At 44.1% G+C, this 20,945-nt stretch overlaps 1 protein-coding gene across 4 annotated transcripts in view; it reads right to left on the bottom strand.

Moving 5' to 3' along the window:
• LOC141103381 (coagulation factor XIII B chain-like) overlaps positions 1–20,945 on the bottom strand; it is a gene marked incomplete in the record, with an annotated part of 968,440 nt that overhangs the window by 53,045 nt on the left and 894,450 nt on the right. For all 4 annotated transcript variants that reach the window (XM_073592895.1, XM_073592894.1, XM_073592896.1 and 1 more), the window contains 1 exon segment: positions 12,664–12,843. In XM_073592895.1, coding sequence (XP_073448996.1) covers positions 12,664–12,843 — 180 coding nt within the window.

Here is a 20,945-nt window from a genome sequence, read left to right as displayed (position 1 = left end):
TGTCACAGTTCATCTGAGTACCTGTCACAGTTCATCTCAGTACCTGTCACAGTCCATCTGAGTACCTGTCACAGTCCATCTGAGTACCTGTCACAGTCCATCTGAGTGCCTGTCACAGCCCTTCAGAGTACCTGTCACCACCCATAAAAGAGTGCCCGAGTACCTTTCACCAGGCCATCAGAGTACCCGAGTACCTGTCACCAGGCCATCAGAGTACCTGTCACCAGCCCATCAGAGTACCCGAGTACCTGTCACCAGGCCATCAGAGTACCCGAGTACCTGTCACCAGCCCATCAGAGTAACAGAGTACCTGTCACCAGGCCATCAGAGTACCCGAGTACCTGTCACCAATCCATCAGAGTAACCGAGTACCTGTCTGCAGCCCATGCCTCATAGAATATACATTGGAGTGTTTGCTTTCCAAAATGGGGTCATTTTGGTGGTAATTCCACTGTCCTGGTGCTCAAGGACCTTCAAAAGTGTGATAGGTAGGAATGAAATGAGATGTGCAATTTATGCTTCTATATACATTATGCGTTTTCATTTTTTTTCCACATTTTCCAAAAACTTCTGGAAAAATAATGAACCATTCAAAAGACTCATTATGCCTCATAGATTATACGTTGGGGTGTTTGCTTTCCAAAATGGGGTAATTTTGTAGGCAATTCCATTATCCTGGTGCTCCAGGGCCATCAAAAGTGTATTAGGTGGTTGAGAAATGAGATGTGTCATTTATGCTCGTAGAACGTCTGATGGTGCTTCTTCAATGTTGGGCCTTTGTATGTGGCCAGGCTGTGTAAAAGTCTCACACATGTGGTATTGCCATACTCAGGAAGAGAGGCAGAATGTATTTTGGGGTGTAATTTGTTGTCTGCTTATGCCATTGCTCTGTGAGAGAAATAACCTGTTAATATGACAATATTGTAAAAAAAAAAATAAAAAAAAAAATCTTCATTTTGCAAAGAATTGTGGGAAAAAATTACAACTTAAAAAAACTCACCATGCTACTTAATACCTTGGAATGTCTACTTTCTAAAAAGGGGTCATTTGGGGGGTATTTGTACTTTCCTGACTTGTTAATGTCTCAAGAAATGAGATAGGCCTTCAGTACATCAGGTGTGATCAGATGTGATTAATTTTCAGTGATTGGCACCATAGTTTGTAAACTCCAATGCCCCATACACACGGTCGGATTTTCCGATGGAAAATGTCCGATCGGAGCGTGTTGTCGGAAATTCCGACCGTGTGTGGGCTCCATCGGACATTTTCCATCTGATTTTCCAACACACAAAGTTGGAGAGCAGGAGATAAAATTTTCCGACAACAAAATCCGTTGTCGGAAATTCCGATCGTGTGTACACAAATCCGACGGACAAAGTGCCACGCATGCTCAGAATAAATAAAGAGATGAAAGCTATTGGCCACTGCCCCGTTTATAGTCCCGACGTACATGTTTTACGTCACCGCGTTTAAAACGATCAGATTTTCTGACAACTTTGTGTGATCGTGTGTATGCAAGACAAGTTTGAGCCAACATCCGTCGGAAAAAATCCTAGGATTTTGTTGTCGGAATGTCTGAACAAAGTCCGACCGTGTGTACGGGGCATTACTTTCACAAAGACTAATATACACTAATTTGGGTTATTTTCACCAAAGATATGTAGCCAAAATGTGTAAAGAAAAATTACTAATTTTCAAAATTTTATGACAGAAACAAAGAAAAAGGCATTTTTTTCACAAAATGTAGGGTCTTTTTTTACTTATAGCACAAAAAATAAAAAACCCACTAGTGATTAAATACCACCAAAAGAAAGCTCTATTTGTGTGAAAAAAAGGATGTAAGTTTCATATGGGTACAATGTTGCATGACTGAGTAATTGTCATTCAAAGTGTGAGCACTGAAAGCTGAAAGTTGGTCTGGGCAGGAAGGGGGTGTAAGGAGGAGATCAAGGTCTCTAACATCCACCAGCTTCCTGATGTCCTCATGGGAGGAGTGGAAGAGGACTCCAGTGGCAACCTGTGAAGCTCTGGTGAACTCCATGCCCAAGAGGGTTAAGGCAGTGCTGGAAAATAATGGTGGCCACACAAAATATTGACACTTTGGGCCCAATTTGGACATTTTCACTTAGGGGTGCACTCACTTTTGTTGCCAGTGGTTTAGACATTAATGGCTGTGTGTTATTTTGAGAGGACAGCAAATTTACACTGTTATACAAGCTGTACACTCACTACTTTACATCGTAGCAAAGTATAACTTCTTCAGTGTTGTCACATGAAAAGATATAATAAAATATTTACAAAAATGTGAGGGGTGTACTCCCTCTTGTGAGATACTTTGGGGGTTATTTACTAAAGGCAAATCCACTTTGCACTACAAAAGCACTGAAAGTGACCTTGGAAGTAAAGTCGCTGTAGATCCGAAGGGGACATGCAAGGAAAATAAAAAACAGCAATTTAGCTTGCACATGATTGGATGATAAAATCAGCAGAGCTTCCACTCATTTCAGATCTACCCCTTAGATTTAGAGCGACTGCACTTCCAAGTGCACCTTCAGTGCACTTGCAGTGCAAAGTTGATTTGCCTTTCGTAAATAACCACCCGTATCTCTCCTTATTTTCCACCAGGTATACTTTGGGCTACAGGCATTTCAGCGAAAGATTCTTTTAACAGTTTAGTTGCACAGTCTCTTTAACTTTTGCTGTTATATAAACAAAAATACTTTTTAGTCTCTCCTACTCCTCCTCAAGCTTCTTTTATAGGTGATCCCGCTTTCATTCCAGGTTTCTCCAGAGATTCAGGCTTTTTCTGGGGAAAATCTCAAAATCTGATTTCTTGGTGCCACTTTAAAAATAATTCCACATTTGTGTCTTTTCAACTCTTCAAACATCAATATGTGCTCCCTGACTTGAGACATTTCGATATCTTCAGATTCTGCATTTTTACTCCATGCATCATTCCCTGATGCAGGTTTCTCCCCCTACCTTATACGAAAACATTTGTCAGGTTACCCCTAAAGGTAAAGGTCTTATTTCTCACCTCTATATGTACATGACTCGTGCTGATTCCCAGACAGAACTGCCCTATATAAATGAGAAGTAGATTGTGACTCCCAATTTACCATGGAGGAATGGGATGAATGTCTGACCAACCTTCATAACTGCACTAGATCTTTTACTGTCCATGAAGCTGCTCACTAGATGTCACTCAACTTCGGTGAGACTTCATGCCATCTTTCTAGTTGTACCACCACTTACCTGTTTTAGAGGCTCTCCCTCTCCCGAATCGCACTCTCATATTTTTGATCCTGTGAGAGGGTACATGTGGTCTGGCAAAAATTGGAAAAGTTCTCTTCAAGGATAGTGGGCAGGTCTGTCAAACTAATAATGTCTACTTTTTGCCCTATTTTTGGTATTGTCCTAAAAAGGGTTTGGGGACCCGGGTCCTGCCCCAGGGGACATATATCAATGCAAAAAAAGTTTTAAAAATGGACGTTTTTTCGGGAGCAGTGATTTTAATGATGCTTAAAGTAAAAAAAAAAAGTTAAATATTCCTTTAAATATCGTACCTGAGGGTGTCTATAGTATGCCTGTGTTTCCCGTGCTTAGACCAGTCCCTGCACAAAATGACATTTTTAAAGGAATAAAAGTCATTTAAAACTGCTTGCGGCTTTAATATAATGTCGGGTCCTGGCAATATGGATGAAAATCAGTGAGACAAATGGCATGGGTACCCCCCAGTCCATTACCAGGCCCTTTGGGTCTTGTATGGATATTAAGGGGAACCCCGCACCCAAATTAAAAAAAGGAAAGGCGTGGGGCCACCAGGCCCTATATACGCTAAACAGCAGTATACAGGCAGTGCAAACAGGACAGGGACTGTAGGTTTGTTGTTAAGTAGAATCTGTTTGTAATTTTAAACTGGTACATTTTTAATGTGTTTAGCTCCAGCAAAAAAATGTATTTTAAGATTTTTGGAAAACATAGGGAAGGGTTATCACCCCTGTGACATTTGTTTTGCTGTCTGTGCTCCTCTTCAGAAGATTTCACCTCACTTTTTGTCCCAATGACAAATGTTTTTTTGAAAATTTGGGGTTTTTAGTGAAACAAGGATTGGTGATAAAGCATCAGTGGAAAGGAGAAACGTTTTTCCCATATTAACTCTTACAGGAGAGAATTTCCCTTCCTAGGGGTAGATTTCATCTCACTTCCTGTTGTCTCCTTCCATTTGCAAGTAGGAGTAATTTGTAAGTTGGATGTTTGAAAGTAGGGGCCTGCTCTATATACTCAGCAGAAATTTGGGCCTTAGGTGTTGGTGTTGCCACAACACTGTAAGCCCTCACAGGGCCCTGCCGTGAAATATTAGATCAAGAATTGCAATTACATGCTCCTGTTGAACAGGGGCAGAAAAATTGGGCCTTTGGTGGTGGTGCTGGTGCCACAACACTAAGTCCTCACAGTTACTCTTGGTGGGCACAGAAATGGGCCCTGCTGTGAAATATTAGATCAAAAATTCTAATTACATGTCCCTGTTGAACAGGGGCTGAAAAATTGGGCCTTAGGCACTGGTGCCACAACACTGCAACCCCTCACAGATACTCTAGTTGGAGAGCAGGAACGAGCCCCGCTGCAAAGAATTGCATCAAAAATTGTAATTATACGCCTCTGTTAAACAGGGTCTGAAAAATTGGGCCTTAGGCACTGGTGCCACAACACTGCAACCCCTCACAGATACTCTAGTTGAAGCGCAGGAACTAGCCCGGCTGCAAAGAATTGCATCAAAAATTGTAATTACACGCCCCTTTTAAACAGGGGCTGAAAAATTGGGCCTTAGGCACTGGTGGCGGCGCCCAGAACCAAAAATGTTCTTACAAGCTATCAGCATGATCATTGAGGAGGAAGAGGATAATTACTCAGCATAACAGGATAGTCACTCAGCATCAGCATAGGCAGTCTTTGAAGGGATCTGACATTTCAAAAAAAATTATTCGGTTACATCAGCATCAGGTGCTTGGTAGCTGGTGGTGATCCAAGACTGATTAATTTTTATGTAGGTCAGTCGATCGACTGAGTTGGTGGACAGAAGCACCCTGTGATCGGTTACAAAGCCTCCAGCAGCAATGAATGTGCGTTCCAAAAGAATGCTGGATGCAGGACAGGCCAGTAGCTCAATTGCATACTGTGCAAGCTCTGGCCAGTGATCCATCCTCAAGACCCAGTAACCCAGAGGATTTTCGGTGGGAAAGGTGTCCAAGTCAGATCTTGCCCCTAGGTATTCCTGCACCATGTAAAACAGACGCTGGCGATGGTTGCTGAAACCGATCATACCTTGGGGCTGCGGACTAAAAAATTGTCTGAACGCATCGGTCAGACGGCCACCTTCTCCACCGCTCCTTCTTTGACTGACCGAAGCCTCAGCAACACGTTGTCCAGGAACAGGAGTTTGTAAACTCCCAGTCTCTGGGAACGCAAGCACAGACCTTTCTGCAAGGCCTCCCGAAGATGTTTCATCCTCAGCTCCCTCTGCGATGGCAAGATAAGGTCCGCAACCTTGCCCTTGTAACGTGGATCAAGGAGGGTTGCCAGCCAGTATTGATCCCTCTCCTTGATACCACGAATACGAGGATCCTTCCGCAAGCTTTGCAGGATCAGGGAGGCCATGCAGCGTAGGTTTGCTGAGGCATTTGGTCCGGAGTCCTCTGGGTCATTAAGGACGACATGATCCGCAGCCACCTCCTCCCAGCCACGTACAAGTCCATGGGTTTCTTGGGACTGTAAATGATCCCTTAAAGACTGATGCTGAGTGCCAGGCTCCACCTCCATGCTGACACAATCCTCCTCCTCCTCTTCCTGTGTGATCTGCGGGCATGCAGGAACACTGTCTGGATAAAAGGAGCCTTGAGAGCTAAGGAAGTCCTCCTCTTCCTGGCTATGTTCTGCCTCAAGTGCCCTGTCCATTATTCCACACAGCGTGTGCTCCAACAGGTGGACAAGGGGGACAGTGTCACTGATGCATGCACTGTCACTGCTCACCATCCTCGTGGCCTCCTCAAATGGTGACAGGACAGTGCATGCATCTCTGATCATGGCCCACTGGCGTGGGAAAAAAAAAAAACAAGCTCCCCTGACCCTGTCCTGGTGCCATAGTCACACAGGTACTCATTGATGGCCCTCTGCTGCGTGTGCAGCCGCTGCAGCATGGCCAACGTTGAGCTCCACCTGGTGGGCATGTCACAGATTAGGCGGTTCTTGGGCAGGTTAAATTCCTTTTGGAGGTCTGCCAGCCGAGCACTGGCATTATATTACCGGCGGAAATGCACACAGACTTTCCTGGCCTGCCTCAGGACATCCTGTAAGCCCGGGTACCTGCCCAAGAACCACAGCACCACCAAGTTAAGGACATGAGCCAAACAGGGCACATGGTTCATTTGTCCCTGTCGGAGGGCGGAGAGGAGTTTAGTGCCATTGTCGCAAACCTCAATTCCTGCCTTAGGTTGGCGTGGCATCAACCACCTCTGAACCTGCCCCAGTGTGGCTACTGTCCCCCAAGCACACCAGCTCAAGCACCGCATGGCATCTTTTGGCCTGCGTACTTGCGTAGCCCCTTAAACGCCTACGGAGCACCGCTGGTTCCGAGGACAAAGCACAGGAAGAGTCCATGGAGGAAGAAGAAGAGGAGGGGGTGGAGGAGAGAGGTGTGTCAGAATCACCAGTAGTGGCATTTTGGAGGCGTAGTGGCGGAACAACCTCCAACACTACTGCACCTTGTCCTGCATCCTTCCCAGCTGCCAGCAGAGTCACCCAATGCGCCGTGAAACTTAGGTAACGTCCCTGTCCATGCCTGCTGGACCATGAGTAAGCAGTAATATGCACCTTACCGCTGACCGCCTGTCCAGTGAGGCCAAGACATTGCCTTCCACATGCCGGTAGAGAGCTGGAATCGCCTCCCGTGAGAAAAAGTGGCGTTTGGGAACCTGCCACTGAGGAACCGCACATTCCACAAACTCACAGAAGGGGGCAGAGTCTACCAACTGAAAAGGTAGCAGTTGAAGTGCTAGCAATTTTGCCAAGCTAGCATTCTAGCGCTGGGCATGTGGGTGGCTGGGAGCGAACTTCTTTCTGCGGTGCAGCAGCTGGGGCAGGGAAATTTGCCTGGTACAATCTGACATCAGTGTACTGATAGCAGATTGCCCGCAAGTACTTGGCTGTGACACACCTAATTCTACACCTTCATATCTCTCAGTGCAGGTCTCAGAGAGGACTGAAGGTATAGTGGGGTTGGAGATTCCAGCTGATGAGGAGCAAGGAGAGGTCCTCTTTGTTCTTTGGTGTGGGTCTTTTAGGTACGCTTGCCAACAAACTGCATGGCAGGTCAACATATGTCTGGTCAAGCATGTGGTGCCCAAGCGGGAGATGTTTTGGCCACGCGAGATACGCTTGAGAAATACGTTGCAAATAGCAGCGATGCGATCTGATGCACTCGTCTCAAAAAAGGCCCACACCAAAAACTTTTGGAATAACGCGCAGAGACAGCAGCGCCCTACACATGCGGAGCTCTGCGGTGTGATGCAGTCAGTGTGCTGCCCTTAGGCTGGCTCCTGGAGGGCATCCTGCCTCGTTGGTGATGTGCCTCCTCCTCTCTATCAGGCACCCACATTGAGTCAGTGACCTCATCATCCCCTCCCTCCTCATCAGTGGAGCAAACCGGGCAGTATGCTGCAGCAGGGGGAACATGACTGCCAGATTGCTGTCCTTCTTGGGCACCCCCTCTGTCTGTGCTCACGTTACTGCCTTCATATAGCTCAGTATCATCATCAGAGCCTTCAAAATGCTGGGCATCCTCCTGGAGCATGTAGCCAACACTGTGGTCAAACCGTTCGAGGGACGACTCAGGAGGACATGGTGGGGCTAGGGAAGGAGTCACTGATGCCATTGAGCCGAGGGAAGAGGCCGCGTTGGCAGCTGCTTTGCCAGACAAAGTATGGTAAAAGCATATATAAAGGTGTAACCTAATACATTAATATGACTCTAGCGTAATGAATGAACAGAATAGGAAAAAATTTGAAGTGTAAAAATGAAACAAATTGTGATACAATGTAACTCTAAAAAAATTGTATCACAATTTGTTTCACAACTTCTCATTTTTTCCTATTCTGTTCATTCATTATGCTAGCTTGAATGGAGGGGAAGATTTGGATGCCGCACACCGGATGTAGTCAAAAAACTTCACTTTATTGAAAAAATGGGATCATCAAAATAACAAGACTGTCATGCAGAAAGTACAGATAAGCTGACGCGTTTCGTACTCAAGACTGAGTGCTTACTCATAGCTCATTCATTCATTATGCTAGAGTCATATTAATGTATTAGGTTACACCTTTATATATGCTTTTACCACACAGGTTATGATGAGATGGGCGTTGACATATCTTGTCTGGTATAATATGTTTGTGATATTTTTTGTCACTTTTTTTCACATTCATTTTCACTTAAGTATTAACTTTATTTGTAGTAATCACTTGCGGATGCGCGCTTGTATTATTTTATGACACATTTGGGTTTTTTGTATTTTGGGCTTATACGAGCAGCTGCACCCCCTTTTTTTGTATATGGTTAGCGCAATACACTTTTACCACTTTATTTTGCCAGACAAAGTACCCTGAGCCTGGGTGAGATAGGATGAGGAGGATGAGGAGGATGAGGAGGATGAGGACGGCTTGGTCATTCACTCGACCAAGTCTTACGCATGTTGCGGCTAAACACGGCCAGCTGCCGAAAAAAAGGCCAAGCCTGTCCCATGGCCACGTGCTGATGAGGATGCACCGTGTCCACGACCAGCACTATTGCCTCTAGACACTGAGCCTGCTTGCCCTCTTTTATTGGCTTGTGACTGTCTGTCTCTCCTTGTTGGCCTTCCAGACATACTATTGGCCTGCAGTGAGCTGCACACAACTGGGATATATATATATATATATATATATATATATATATATATATATATATATATATATATATATATATATAGATACACACACCGATTATACTGTAGCTAGCAGAATCAACTGCCTGCCTGTAGTATTAGTACGATAACACCTGCACTTGTTTTCAGGTAGCTATACTGTAGGTGCAACTGTGCAGGGTACACAATACAGTAACTGGAAATACGTCAAGAGCCTACACAAGCACCTGGCTGCAGGTAGCTATACTGTAGGTGAGACTGTGTGGGGTACACAGTACAGTAACTGGAAATACTTCAGTGAGCCTACACAAGCACCTGGCTGCAGGTTGTTATACTGTAGGCGGGACTGTGCAGGGTACACAGTACAGTAGCTGGAAAAAAAAATCAATGAGCCTACACAAACACCTGGCTGCAGGTTGCTATACTGTAGGTGAGACTGTGCAGGGTACACAGTACAGTAACTGGAAATACTTCAATGAGCCTACACAAGCACCTGGCTGCAGGTTGCTATACTGTAGGTGAGACTGTGCAGGGTACACAGTACAGTAGCTGAAAATACTTCAATGAGCCTACACAAGCACCTGGCTGCAGGTAGCTATAGTATAGGTGAGACTGTGCGGGGTACACAGTACAGTAACTGGATATACTTCAATGAGCCTACATAAGCACCTGGCTGCAGGTAGCTTTACTGTAGGTGAGACTGTGCAGGGTACACAGTACAGTAGCTGGAAATACTTCAATGAGCCTACACAAGCACCTGGCTGTGGGTAGCTTTACTGTAGGTGAGACTGTGCAGAGTACACAGTACAGTTGCTGGAAATACTTCAATGAGCCTACACAAGCACCTGGCTGCAGGTTGCTATACTGCAGGCGAGACTGTGCAGGGTACACAGTACAGTAGCTGGAAATAAATCAATGAGCCTACACAAGCACCTGGCTGCAGGTTGCTATACTGTAGGTGAGACTGTGCAGGGTACACAGTACAGTAGCTGGAAATACTTCAATGAGCCTACACAAGCACCTGGCTGCAGGTTGCTATACTGTAGGTGAGACTGTGCAGGGTACACAGTACAGTAGCTGAAAATACTTCAATGAGCCTACACAAGCACCTGGCTGCAGGTAGCTATAGTATAGGTGAGACTGTGCGGGGTACACAGTACAGTAACTGGATATACTTCAATGAGCCTACATAAGCACCTGGCTGCAGGTAGCTTTACTGTAGGTGAGACTGTGCAGGGTACACAGTACAATAGCTGGAAATACTTCAATGAGCCTACACAAGCACCTGGCTGTGGGTAGCTTTACTGTAGGTGAGACTGTGCAGAGTACACAGTACAGTTGCTGGAAATACTTCAATGAGCCTACACAAGCACCTGGCTGCAGGTTGCTATACTGCAGGCGAGACTGTGCAGGGTACACAGTACAGTAGCTGGAAATAAATCAATGAGCCTACACAAGCACCTGGCTGCAGGTTGCTATACTGTAGGTGAGACTGTGCAGGGTACACAGTACAGTAGCTGGAAATACTTCAATGAGCCTACACAAGCACCTGGCTGCAGGTTGCTATACTGTAGGTGAGACTGTGCAGGATACACAGTACAGTAGCTGGAAATACTGTAAAAACACCTGCCTGCCAGTATATTAGGAAGAGAAGAACAGGATCTAGCTAAACTGAATACAGTGTATATATATATATATATATATATATATATATATACATATACACACACACAAATGACACTGTCTGTCTCTCTCTCTCTATCTGAACGCCAGAACACACCGCCATCGTGCAGATGGCCTTATATAGTGTGGGGCGTGTACTAAACCCCGAGCCATAATTGGCCAAAGCCTCCTTGGCTTTGGCCAATTACAGCTCTCTGTTCAGACGGCACTGTGATTGGCCAAGCATGCGGGTCATAGTGCATGCTTGGCCAATCATCAGCCAGCAATGCACTGCGATGCTGCAGTGAATTATGGGCCATGACGCGCCACTCAAATTTGGCGCGAACGGCCCATATCGTTCGTAATTCAACGAACAACTGAACACACGATGTTCGAGTCGAACATGGGTTCGACTCGAACACGAAGCTCATCCCTAGTCACCTTATATATTGGCAGATACACTCACCGGCCACTTCATTAGGTACACCTTGCTAGTACTGGGTCGGACCACCTTTTGCCTTCAGAACCGCCTTAATTCTTTGTGGCATACTGTAGATTCAACAAGGTGTTGGAAACATTCCTCAAATTTGTTGATCCATATTGACATGATAGCAAGTCCTCTATTGCATTGGGATCTGGTGACTGTGGGGGCCATTGGAGTACAGTGAACTCATTGTCATCTTCAAGGAAGTAGTTTGAGATAATTTGAGCTTTGTGACATGGTGCATTATCCTGCTGGAAGTAGCCATCAGAAGAGGAGTACACTGTAGTCATAAAGGGATGGACATGGTCAGCAACAATACTCGGGTAGGCTGCGGCAATTAAACAATGCTCAGTTGGTACAAAAGGGTCCAAAGTGTGCCAAGAAAATATCCCCCATACCATTATACCTCCAGCCTGAACCGTTGATACAAGGCAGGATGGATCCATACGTTAATGTTGTTTAACGCCAAATTCTGACCCTACCATCTGAATGTCGCAGCTGAAATCGAGAATCATCAGACCAGGCAACGTTTTTGCAATCTTCTATTGTCCAACTTTGGTGAGCCCGTGACAATTGTAGCCTCAGTTTCCTGTTCTTAGTTAGTGGCACTCAGTGTGGTCTTCTTCTAGTGAAGCCCATTTGCTTCAAGGTGCAATGTGGTGTGCGTTCAGAGATTGTATTCTGCATACCTTGGTCGTAACGAGTGGTCATTTGAGTTACTGTTGCCCTTCTATCATCTTGAACCAGTCTGCCCATTCTGCTCTGACATCAAGCAGACATTTTTCGTCCACACAACTGCCGCTCATTGTATATTTTTTCTTTTTTGGACCATTCTCTGTAAACCCTAGAGATGGTTGTACATGAAAATCCCAGTAGATCAGCAGTTTTTGAAATACTCAGACCAGCCCATCTGGCACCAACAACCATGCCACAATCAAAGTCACTTTAATCCCCTTTCTTCCACATTTTGATGCTCGGTTTGAACTTTAGAAAGTCATCTTCACTTTGTCTATATGCCTAAATGCATTGAGTTGCTGCCATGTGATTGGCTTATTAGCAATTTGTGTTACCAAGCATTTGAATGGATGTACCTATTAAAGTGGCCAGTGAGTGTATGTTTTATTTCCAAGTCATTCTAATACGGTAATTTAGAGGTAACGTACTCTTGGTCTCTTATATACAGTTTTTGATGGCTTCATTGGCCTTGTTTTCCTATATTATTTTTATACTGTACTTTGTGAACTTCTGTACTGATGGTACTTTTTGTACAAATTAATAAAAGTTTGTAAACAAAAATAAATAAATAATTAAAAATGTAGAATATATGAATATGATGAATACACTACGATAATTGGATACGTGCTATCATGTTTTCGTTTTTATTTTGACTTTTATTTGTTATAAAAATTGCATCATGCAGTGTGGGTATCCTACAAATCCGAATGAAAATATCTTTGTTCTACATTTAAAACTCAAACTGCTATGCCTTAGTAGATATGTAAAGTTAAACAATATTTCAACAAATAAAAAAAGAAAATATAAATGTATAAAAAAAACTTACGTCCAGCATAACATCTCGGGTATTGTATTTGTTTATTTATACATATTGCTTCAAGGCCATTGTCTGATACCAATCCTTCCTCACATTCAAATTCAATGGTTTGCCCATTTTCAATCTCAGTGCTTTTGCTGTAACGTATATTTCTAAGAGTCATTTCTGTTTGTTGAAGAACACAGGAACCTAGAGAAATTCAGTACAAAAAAATTATATATTCTATGTTCACAAATCTGGAAAGCAAAATATAAATTCATAATTCAATACATTAATCAATAATTTGGTAATTAGATGATTATAAAGATACAGTTATTTATAGCCCAGTACGTGTCCTTACCAATTCCTAGTCAGGGTACAATCAGGCTGAAAATTTGGTACCATACTGTAAATCAACCAGTTACCAAGGCAGATTTGTAATAATATAAATCCTAACTCTTTATAATAATGTAGCCTTACAAATAAGAGATTACTCATTTTGTGTTTATTTATTTTTACTCGACAAAAGTTGAGTTACTCTTTAAGGTTGCTCATAAAGTCTGAACAATGTCTATTAACAAAAGTGTTCCTCCTTTTAATTGAATATCAGCTACTCACGTTGTATTTTTTACATCTAAACATGTACAGATTAAAATGTTTTCTCTCAAGCAGCAGGGAGTATTCTGTATATTATAAAGATATCTACAATGTAATGCCAACCTAGCCTGGCTTTCGAGCTATCATGCATAGAAGTTACATAATATATTTTACCATTACTAAAATTTTAATAGAAAGGATGACTTCCAGCATAGGACCAGTCTAATCACCATGAGCAGTTTACTAGTGAAAGGCTCATGGTGATTAGATTAGTCTTATATCTTTTTTTTTTTTTTTTTTTAAAGTTTTAGCTGTGCCAAGATGTCTAAATACATTTTGGGCTAACAGTCTTGTTGCTGACATCTATCAAATTGTACATTGTTTTTTCACAGATTACTTGTCTGTTCTTGATTTTACAGGCTTTACTGGCAACTGTAGTTTGTTTTTGTGAAAAAGAGAAATTTTGACTCACTTGTAAATACCATAGGCTTGTACCTTCAGGTGACTGGAAACTCCCCCACTGCCCACCAGGGGACCCCCCTTATAATCCTACCCCACTCAGAGTTTTGTAGCAAGTAATGCAGAGTAACAAGGAGAGTATAGGGCAGGGATATGCAATTAGCAGACCTCCAGCTGTTGCAGAACTACAAGTCCCATGAGGCATAACAAGACTCTGACAGCCACAAGCATGACACCCAGAGACAGAGGCATGATGGGACTTGTAGTTTTGCAACAGCTGGAGGTCCGCTAATTGCATATCCCTGGTATAGGGAGTGTGTCCTGTACTGTACTCCAAGATATGGAATTTGCAGGTAACTCAAAATTCCTCTCATCTAACTGTACAGTACAGAACACAGGTAACCTATTCATACGAAATTGGAACATCCCAAGGCAATGAATATAAGAGTGGGCAACAACTAGGTAACAGAACAGTGCCAATTGAACTAACAGGGGTAAAAGACCCAGGTTCATAGTGCAGCTGCAAGTACCTTGCAGCCGAGAGCTGCTGCAGCAGAAGTTTGAATATGTACCTATTAACATTTTAAAAAAGGTATAAGCAGAAGACCAGGTGGTGGCCTTACAGAGTTGGGCAACAGAGGCTTGGTGCTTAAAGCTGAAATGAGTCTTTTTTTTTTTCGTTCAACCAGCGGGTTGAAAGAAAAATACTGACCCAATTCCCCCATCCTCATATCCGAGGTGGATGGTGGAATCACTCCAACTGAGCTATTGTGTTATGATGGCAGGGAGACTTCCCCGCCATTAGAACACACTGGTCTATAGCTATAGCAGCGGCATTTATTCGACAGGGTGGTTGTACAGAAGTCAGTCGATAGATCAACTTCTGTACAACCTGGGTGACCATTTATGGATCGAAATTCAGCTGAATCAGCCAAATTTCGATCCATATATTGCAGGCTTAAAGGCCCTGGATGCCCCAACAGATCAGGTGAATTTTGAATCAGGGTACCATTTGGGAAGACCCGAGGATAGGAAAAATAGGCAATCCATTTTTTTGATGGAAGCGATAGCTTTCAGGTACACTCTAATGATGCTGACAATGTTCACACAAGAATGTCAGAACAAGGTCTTCATTGAGATGGAACGCTGAAATCACCTTTGGAAGGAAAGATGGTCTAGGGCGTAATACAACCTTGTCTTCGTGAAAAATTTGCAGGAAAGAGCCACAGTTCTGAGGTACATCTAACAGATGTGAGTCATCAGAAAGGTTACTTTGCTGGCATAAGACTCCAAGGGGATATCCCTGATGGGTTCAAAGGGTGATTTTTGCAAGGCAGAAAGAACCAAGGTAAGGTCCCATGGGAGCACAGGGTGCTGCAAGGGGGTTCTGATACAAGAAACACCCTAAATAAGGCCAAATTCACAACTCTGGGTTTTGAAACTTCAAAATGCTGGAGGAGAAAAAAAATCAATTATTCTCTATGGAGATGGTTCACATCTCCACTCCAAGTTGCCTGAAGCCAAACGCCTAAAGCTCAAAAAAGTTCTGGAGCTTTTTTTATAGCTCGATTCAGGCAGATTTGAGCATTTTTGGCGTGTTTTTCTTCTCATACAAATTAATAGAAACATGCAATTTGCACGTGTTTGTGTGCATTTGTGCGTTTTGTCGCGCAAATGTGCACGATTTGCTGCTCAAAGTAAAAATTATTATACATACATACATATATATATATATATATATATATATATTATATATAAAAAAGTAAACGAAATTCACAAATAATTTATGATGATTTTTGGTTATTATGTATTATCACAAAATGATAATTAACCCCTAACCCTAAGAAATATTAAATACATTATAAATAATAAACACCAAAACCTGAACAAAAAAAATAATAATATTATTAATAACAGTAATAATAATAGTAATTTATTTATTTTTTGTTAGGGTTAGGGTATTTAGGGTTAGTAATTTATTAGTATTTTATTTTTTTTAAGGGTTATGGGTTAATTATATATTAACTATTACTTAGTATTCATTTATTGAATTTATTTATAATTTATTTATGATTATTTTTATTTATTTGTGTATTTATTTTACAAGTATTTATTATTATTATTATTATTAATAGTAATAATAATAATAATAATAATAATAGTAAAATCAAAACCCTAACAAAAAATAAATAACCCTATGCCAGGAAGCTAGTTCAGCTAATACTAATTCTTCTGCAGCTACTGCTCATTCCCATACAGCTAATGCTTGTGCCCATGTGCCAGCACAAAGACAAGCTCAGGCTAATATCCAGTGTGCACTGACACACAGGCGCCTCCTGACCACTCTTGTACCTCTGTCACCACATTCATGGGTGCACCGACCAAAGCCGCACAGGAAGCCCTCTCGTCAACTCGGCCTCCAACCAAGGTACATGACACCCTAACCCCTAATCCTAACCTAACCTTAACTGTAACCCCTTACCCTAACAAAAACAAAATAATAATTGATGAATAATAATAATCAAAAAAGAAACAAAGATAAGGGAAAAGCAACAGATGATAGTTTTCTCTATTGACTAATAAAAAATGGCAAAGCTCAAAAACGCGCGCAGGTCGTGCATAAAAATGCGCCGAAGTCGCTGTCTAAAAAGTGGGAAAAACGTGGGAAAAAAACGCCAGAAAAATGCTTAAAGATGCTATGCTCAGGTGTAAATGCAGCCTAAAGGTTTTAATGTGGGAACGCAAACCTTATAGGTCTTTGGAAAAGCATGGATAAACTTACCCTTTTAGGGTTCTGAGAGCTAGAATCTGGTCCAGAACAGTGTGAATGAAGACCAGAACGTGGAGTATAGAGTAGTTTCTGGGATCAAATTGACTGCGCTCACATCAAGCCAATAAAGATTTTCAGATACAATAATAAATCTTCCTGAATGTGGAATTTTTCGCTTTCAGCAAGGTAGCAATGAGAGACTCAGAAACCCCTCTATCCTTTAGGATGTAGGTTTTAACAGTCATGCGTTAAAGCCAGAGACTGTGAAGCAGGGTTGAATAGATCTTGAGATAGCAGGCCCGGTCAGTTGGGAGGAGGCCAGGGGTCTTTTGTAAGTAGTCTAATGCCGCGTACACACGGTCGGACTTTCCGGCATACTTGGTCCGGCCGACCAGAGTCTGCCGGACAATCTGCCCATGTGTGGGCGGCGGCGGACTATTCCGGCGGACTTCTTCCCAAAAGCCCGCCGGACCTAGATTTGAAACAAGTTTTAAATCTTTCCGTCGGACTCAGTTTCGGGCGGAAAGTCCGCTCTTCTGTGTGCTGGTCCGACGGAAAGCCCGCTCGTGTGTATGCTGGTCCAACGGACCAGATACAACACGAGGGCAGGGTATTGCATCTCGCGCTCGCTGCAATAGGAAAAACAAGTTTTCCTATTGCGGCGAGCGCGGGTCGTATCAGGCCCTTAGGTCTGGTATGGATTTTAAAGGGAAGCCCCTACGCCGAAAAAACGGCGTGGGGTCCCCCCTAAAATCCATACCAGACCCCGATCCGTGCACGCAGCCTGGCCGGTCAGGAAAGGGGGTGGGGACGAGCGAGCGGCCCCCCCCTCCTGAACCCTACCAGGCCACATGCCCTCAACATGGGGGGGGTGGGTGCTTTGGGGGAAGGGGGCGCCCTGCGGGGCCCCCCCCACCCCAAAGCACCTTGTCCCCATGTTGATGAGGACAAGGGCCTCTTCCCGACAACCCTGGCCGTTGGTTGTCGGGGTCTGCGGGCGGGGGGCTTATCGGAATCTGGGAACCCCCTTTAATAAGGGGGGCCCCCAGATCCCGACCCCCCACCCTATGTGAATGAGTATGGGGTACATGGTACCCCTACCATTCACCTAGGGAAAAAGTGTAAGTAATAAAATACACTACACAGGTTTTTAAAATATTTTATTAAACAGCTCTGGGGGGGGTCTTCCTCCGGCTTCGGGGGGTCTTCTTCCGGCTTCGGGGGTCCCTCCGCTTCATCTTCTCCCGGCGTCCGGTTGGTTCTTCTCCGCTCTCTTCTCCCGGTGTTCCAGTTCTTCGGCCGGCTCCTCTGCTATCTTCAGGTAGCTCTCTTGCCAGCAGAGGTCCGGGCTTCTGGGCTTCTTCTCTTCTCTTCTCTTCTCCAGATGTTGACATGACGCTCTCTCCGGCTGGACTGTTCTCTGAGGGCTGCGTTGTGACTTATATAGGCGGAGACCCCGCCCCCTTTTGATGTCACAGTCCCTGGGTATGCTGGGACTGTGACGTTTTAGGGGGCGTGGTCAACATCACCCAGTGACCGGCCAGGCTGCGTGCTCGGATCGGGGTCTGGTATGGATTTTTAGGGGGGACCCCACGCCGTTTTTTCGGTGTAGGGGGTTCCCTTTATAATCCATACCAGACCTAAGGGCCTGGTATGACCCGCGACGGGGCTCGCAAGGTGTCAATCTCGCCGATAAAAGCGGCAAGATTGACATCCTTTTCTAGTCCTGTCGCACCTGAGTCACGTTCAAAATGAACGGACTTGTCCGTGTGTGGGCAAGTCCGTTCATTCTGAAAGTCCACCGTAACTCCGGCGAAAGTCCGTCGGAAAGACGAGCGGACTTAGCCCGCCGGAAAGTCCGGGCGTGTGTGGGCAAGTCCGTCCGTTTTAAAGTCCGGCGCACCTGGCAGACAAAGTCCGTCGGAAAATGTGCCGGACCAAGTAGGATAGAAAGTCCGACCGTGTGTACGCGGCATTAATGTCTGTGTGCCAGATACTTCTGGGCTAATTTTGTGCCAGAAGTATCATGGTCCCCTCCTCTTTTGCTCTATTTTATGGACAAGACAAGGTTAAATGCACAGCCGAGGGAAGGTATAAATTGGCCTGAACTGAGACCAGAGAGATAACTAGAGCAACTCAGGCATTCAAGAGAAGGTTGTCCAGAAAGCCTGTCACCTGGATGCTCTGAGTTCTGAGAAGGGAAAGCGATGTTTCTTCTAAGATCTTTGTGAATACCCTGGGAGCAGAAGACTGACTGAAATACTCAGAAAAAAGTGCAGAGCTGTCAAGAATAACATATTAAATGTTGCTCATCTGGTACTCATGCCGCGTACACACGGTCGGACTTTACGGCAGACTTTGCCCGGCGGACGGGATTTCGTCGGACAATTCGATCGTGTGTGGGCTCCAGCGGACTTTGCTCAAAAGTTGGACGGACTTAGATTTGAAACATGTTTTAAATCTATCCGTCGAACTCAAGTCCAGTCAAAAAGTCCGCTCATCTGTATGCTAGTTCGACGGACAAAAAGCCACGCTAGGGCAGCTATTGGCTACTGGCTATGAACTTCCTTGTTTTAGTCCGGTCGTATGTCATCACGTACGAATTCGACGGACTTTGGTGGATTGTGTGTAGGCAAGTCCGTTCATTCAGAAAGTCCGTCGAAAAGTCAGTCGAAAAGTCGGCCAGGCAAAGTCTGCCGTAAAGTCCGACCGTGTGTACGCGGTATAAGGGGCCCAAAAGATGCCAATAAAATATATCCCCCACATCGTTACACCACCACCACCAGCCTCAACCTGCGATACAAGGCAGGATGGATTCATGCTTTCATGTTGTTTACGCCAAATTCTGACCCTACCATCTGACTGTCGCAGCTGAAATCGAGACTCATCAGACCAAGCAACATTTTTCCAATCTTCTATTGTCCAATTTTGGTGAGTCTATGCGAATTATAGCATGTTTCCTGTTCTTAACCAACAGGAGTGGCACCTGTGGTGTAATCTTCTGCTGCTATAGCCCATTTGCTTCAAGGTTCGATTGTGTTCTGCATTCGGAGATAGTATTCTGCATATCTTGTTTGTAATGAGTGGTTATTTGAGTTACTGTTGCCTTTCTATAATCTCAAACCAGTCTGCCCATTCTCCTCTGACCTCAACAAGCCATTTTTGTCCAACCAACTGCTGTTCATAGGATATTTTCTCTTTTTCGGATCATTCTCTATAACCCTACAGATGGTTGTGAACGATAATCCCAGTAGATCAGCAGTTTTTGAAATAATTAGACCAGCTCGACTGGCACCAACAACCATGCCACGTTCAAAGTAACTTAAACCCCTTTCTTCCCCATTCTGATGCTCAGTTTCAACTTCAGCAAGTCGTCTTCACCTCGTCTAGATGCTAAATGCATCGAGTTGCTGCAATTGTGATTTGACTGATTAGCAATTTGGGTTACCAAGCAAATGAACAGGTGTACCAAAAAAGTGGTTGTTGAGTGTAAACACACACACACAATTTACCAATATTTGTATATAGTGAAAAAACCTTTAAAACATTTTTTATCCACAGAACTCAATGTACTAAAATATAATACTGCGTAAACATGTGCTAATCAAACAAGTAATTATGTGAATAATAATAATAATAATAATAATAATAATAATAATATTAATAATAATGTGCAAAGCAAAGAGTTTAGTCCCACAGTGCAATGTATAACCAAAACAAAAGTCCGAAACGTGATCTTCTTTAAACAGTTTGTCCAGTGTCACCAACAAGTATCCTCGTTTCCATGCTATATGCTATATTTCACCACTTCCCGCTCGGCCTATAGCAGCATGACGGCCAGGAAGCGGTTCAGTTATCCTGACTGGACATCATATGATGTCTCTCAGGATAAAAAGCCAGCACGCGCCCATGGGGATGCGCAGCATGGCGATCGGTGGTGTGGTGTGTCAGTCTGACACACCGCAATTCTGATCTAGGTAAAGAGCCTCTGATGGAGGCTCTTTACCACGTGATCAGCTGTGTCCAATCACAGCTGTTTACTGTTTAAACCGGAAAAGCCTTGTATCGGCTTTTCCTCTATCACGTCTGACAGGCGCGAGTAGAGGAGAGCCGATTGGCTGCTCCCTGACAGAGGGGGTCTGTGCTGATTGATTATTTTGAACATAAACAAAGACACAATGCAGCCTGAATGAAGTGTGTAGCAGGACTGCAAATCCCAGGCTGCATTGCGGGTAGCACGAAGTCTGTGGGAGAGGCTAAAGAACACAGAGGAATTAAGCAAGGGCTCTCTTCGTTCCTGGATCCCTTCAGGAGAGCAGCTCCTTGGCTGCTGTGTGTGAGGGAAACCATGGCCTACCAAGGGGCACACAGTCTGCAACTCCAGCCCAGAGGAACAGATCGTCCATGCCTGAGAAGGACGCCCTGCAGCAGCGTGGTATGTCTCAGAAGAGGCCATTGCAACAGCAACAGGAGTCACACAGAGGAA

This window comes from Aquarana catesbeiana, linkage group LG07, assembly GCF_042186555.1.
Source record: "Aquarana catesbeiana isolate 2022-GZ linkage group LG07, ASM4218655v1, whole genome shotgun sequence".
In the NCBI taxonomy this organism is placed as follows: domain Eukaryota; kingdom Metazoa; phylum Chordata; class Amphibia; order Anura; family Ranidae; genus Aquarana; species Aquarana catesbeiana.
The sequence above is the reverse complement of the archived record's forward strand: the minus strand, read 5'-3'. Positions and strand labels throughout refer to the sequence as shown.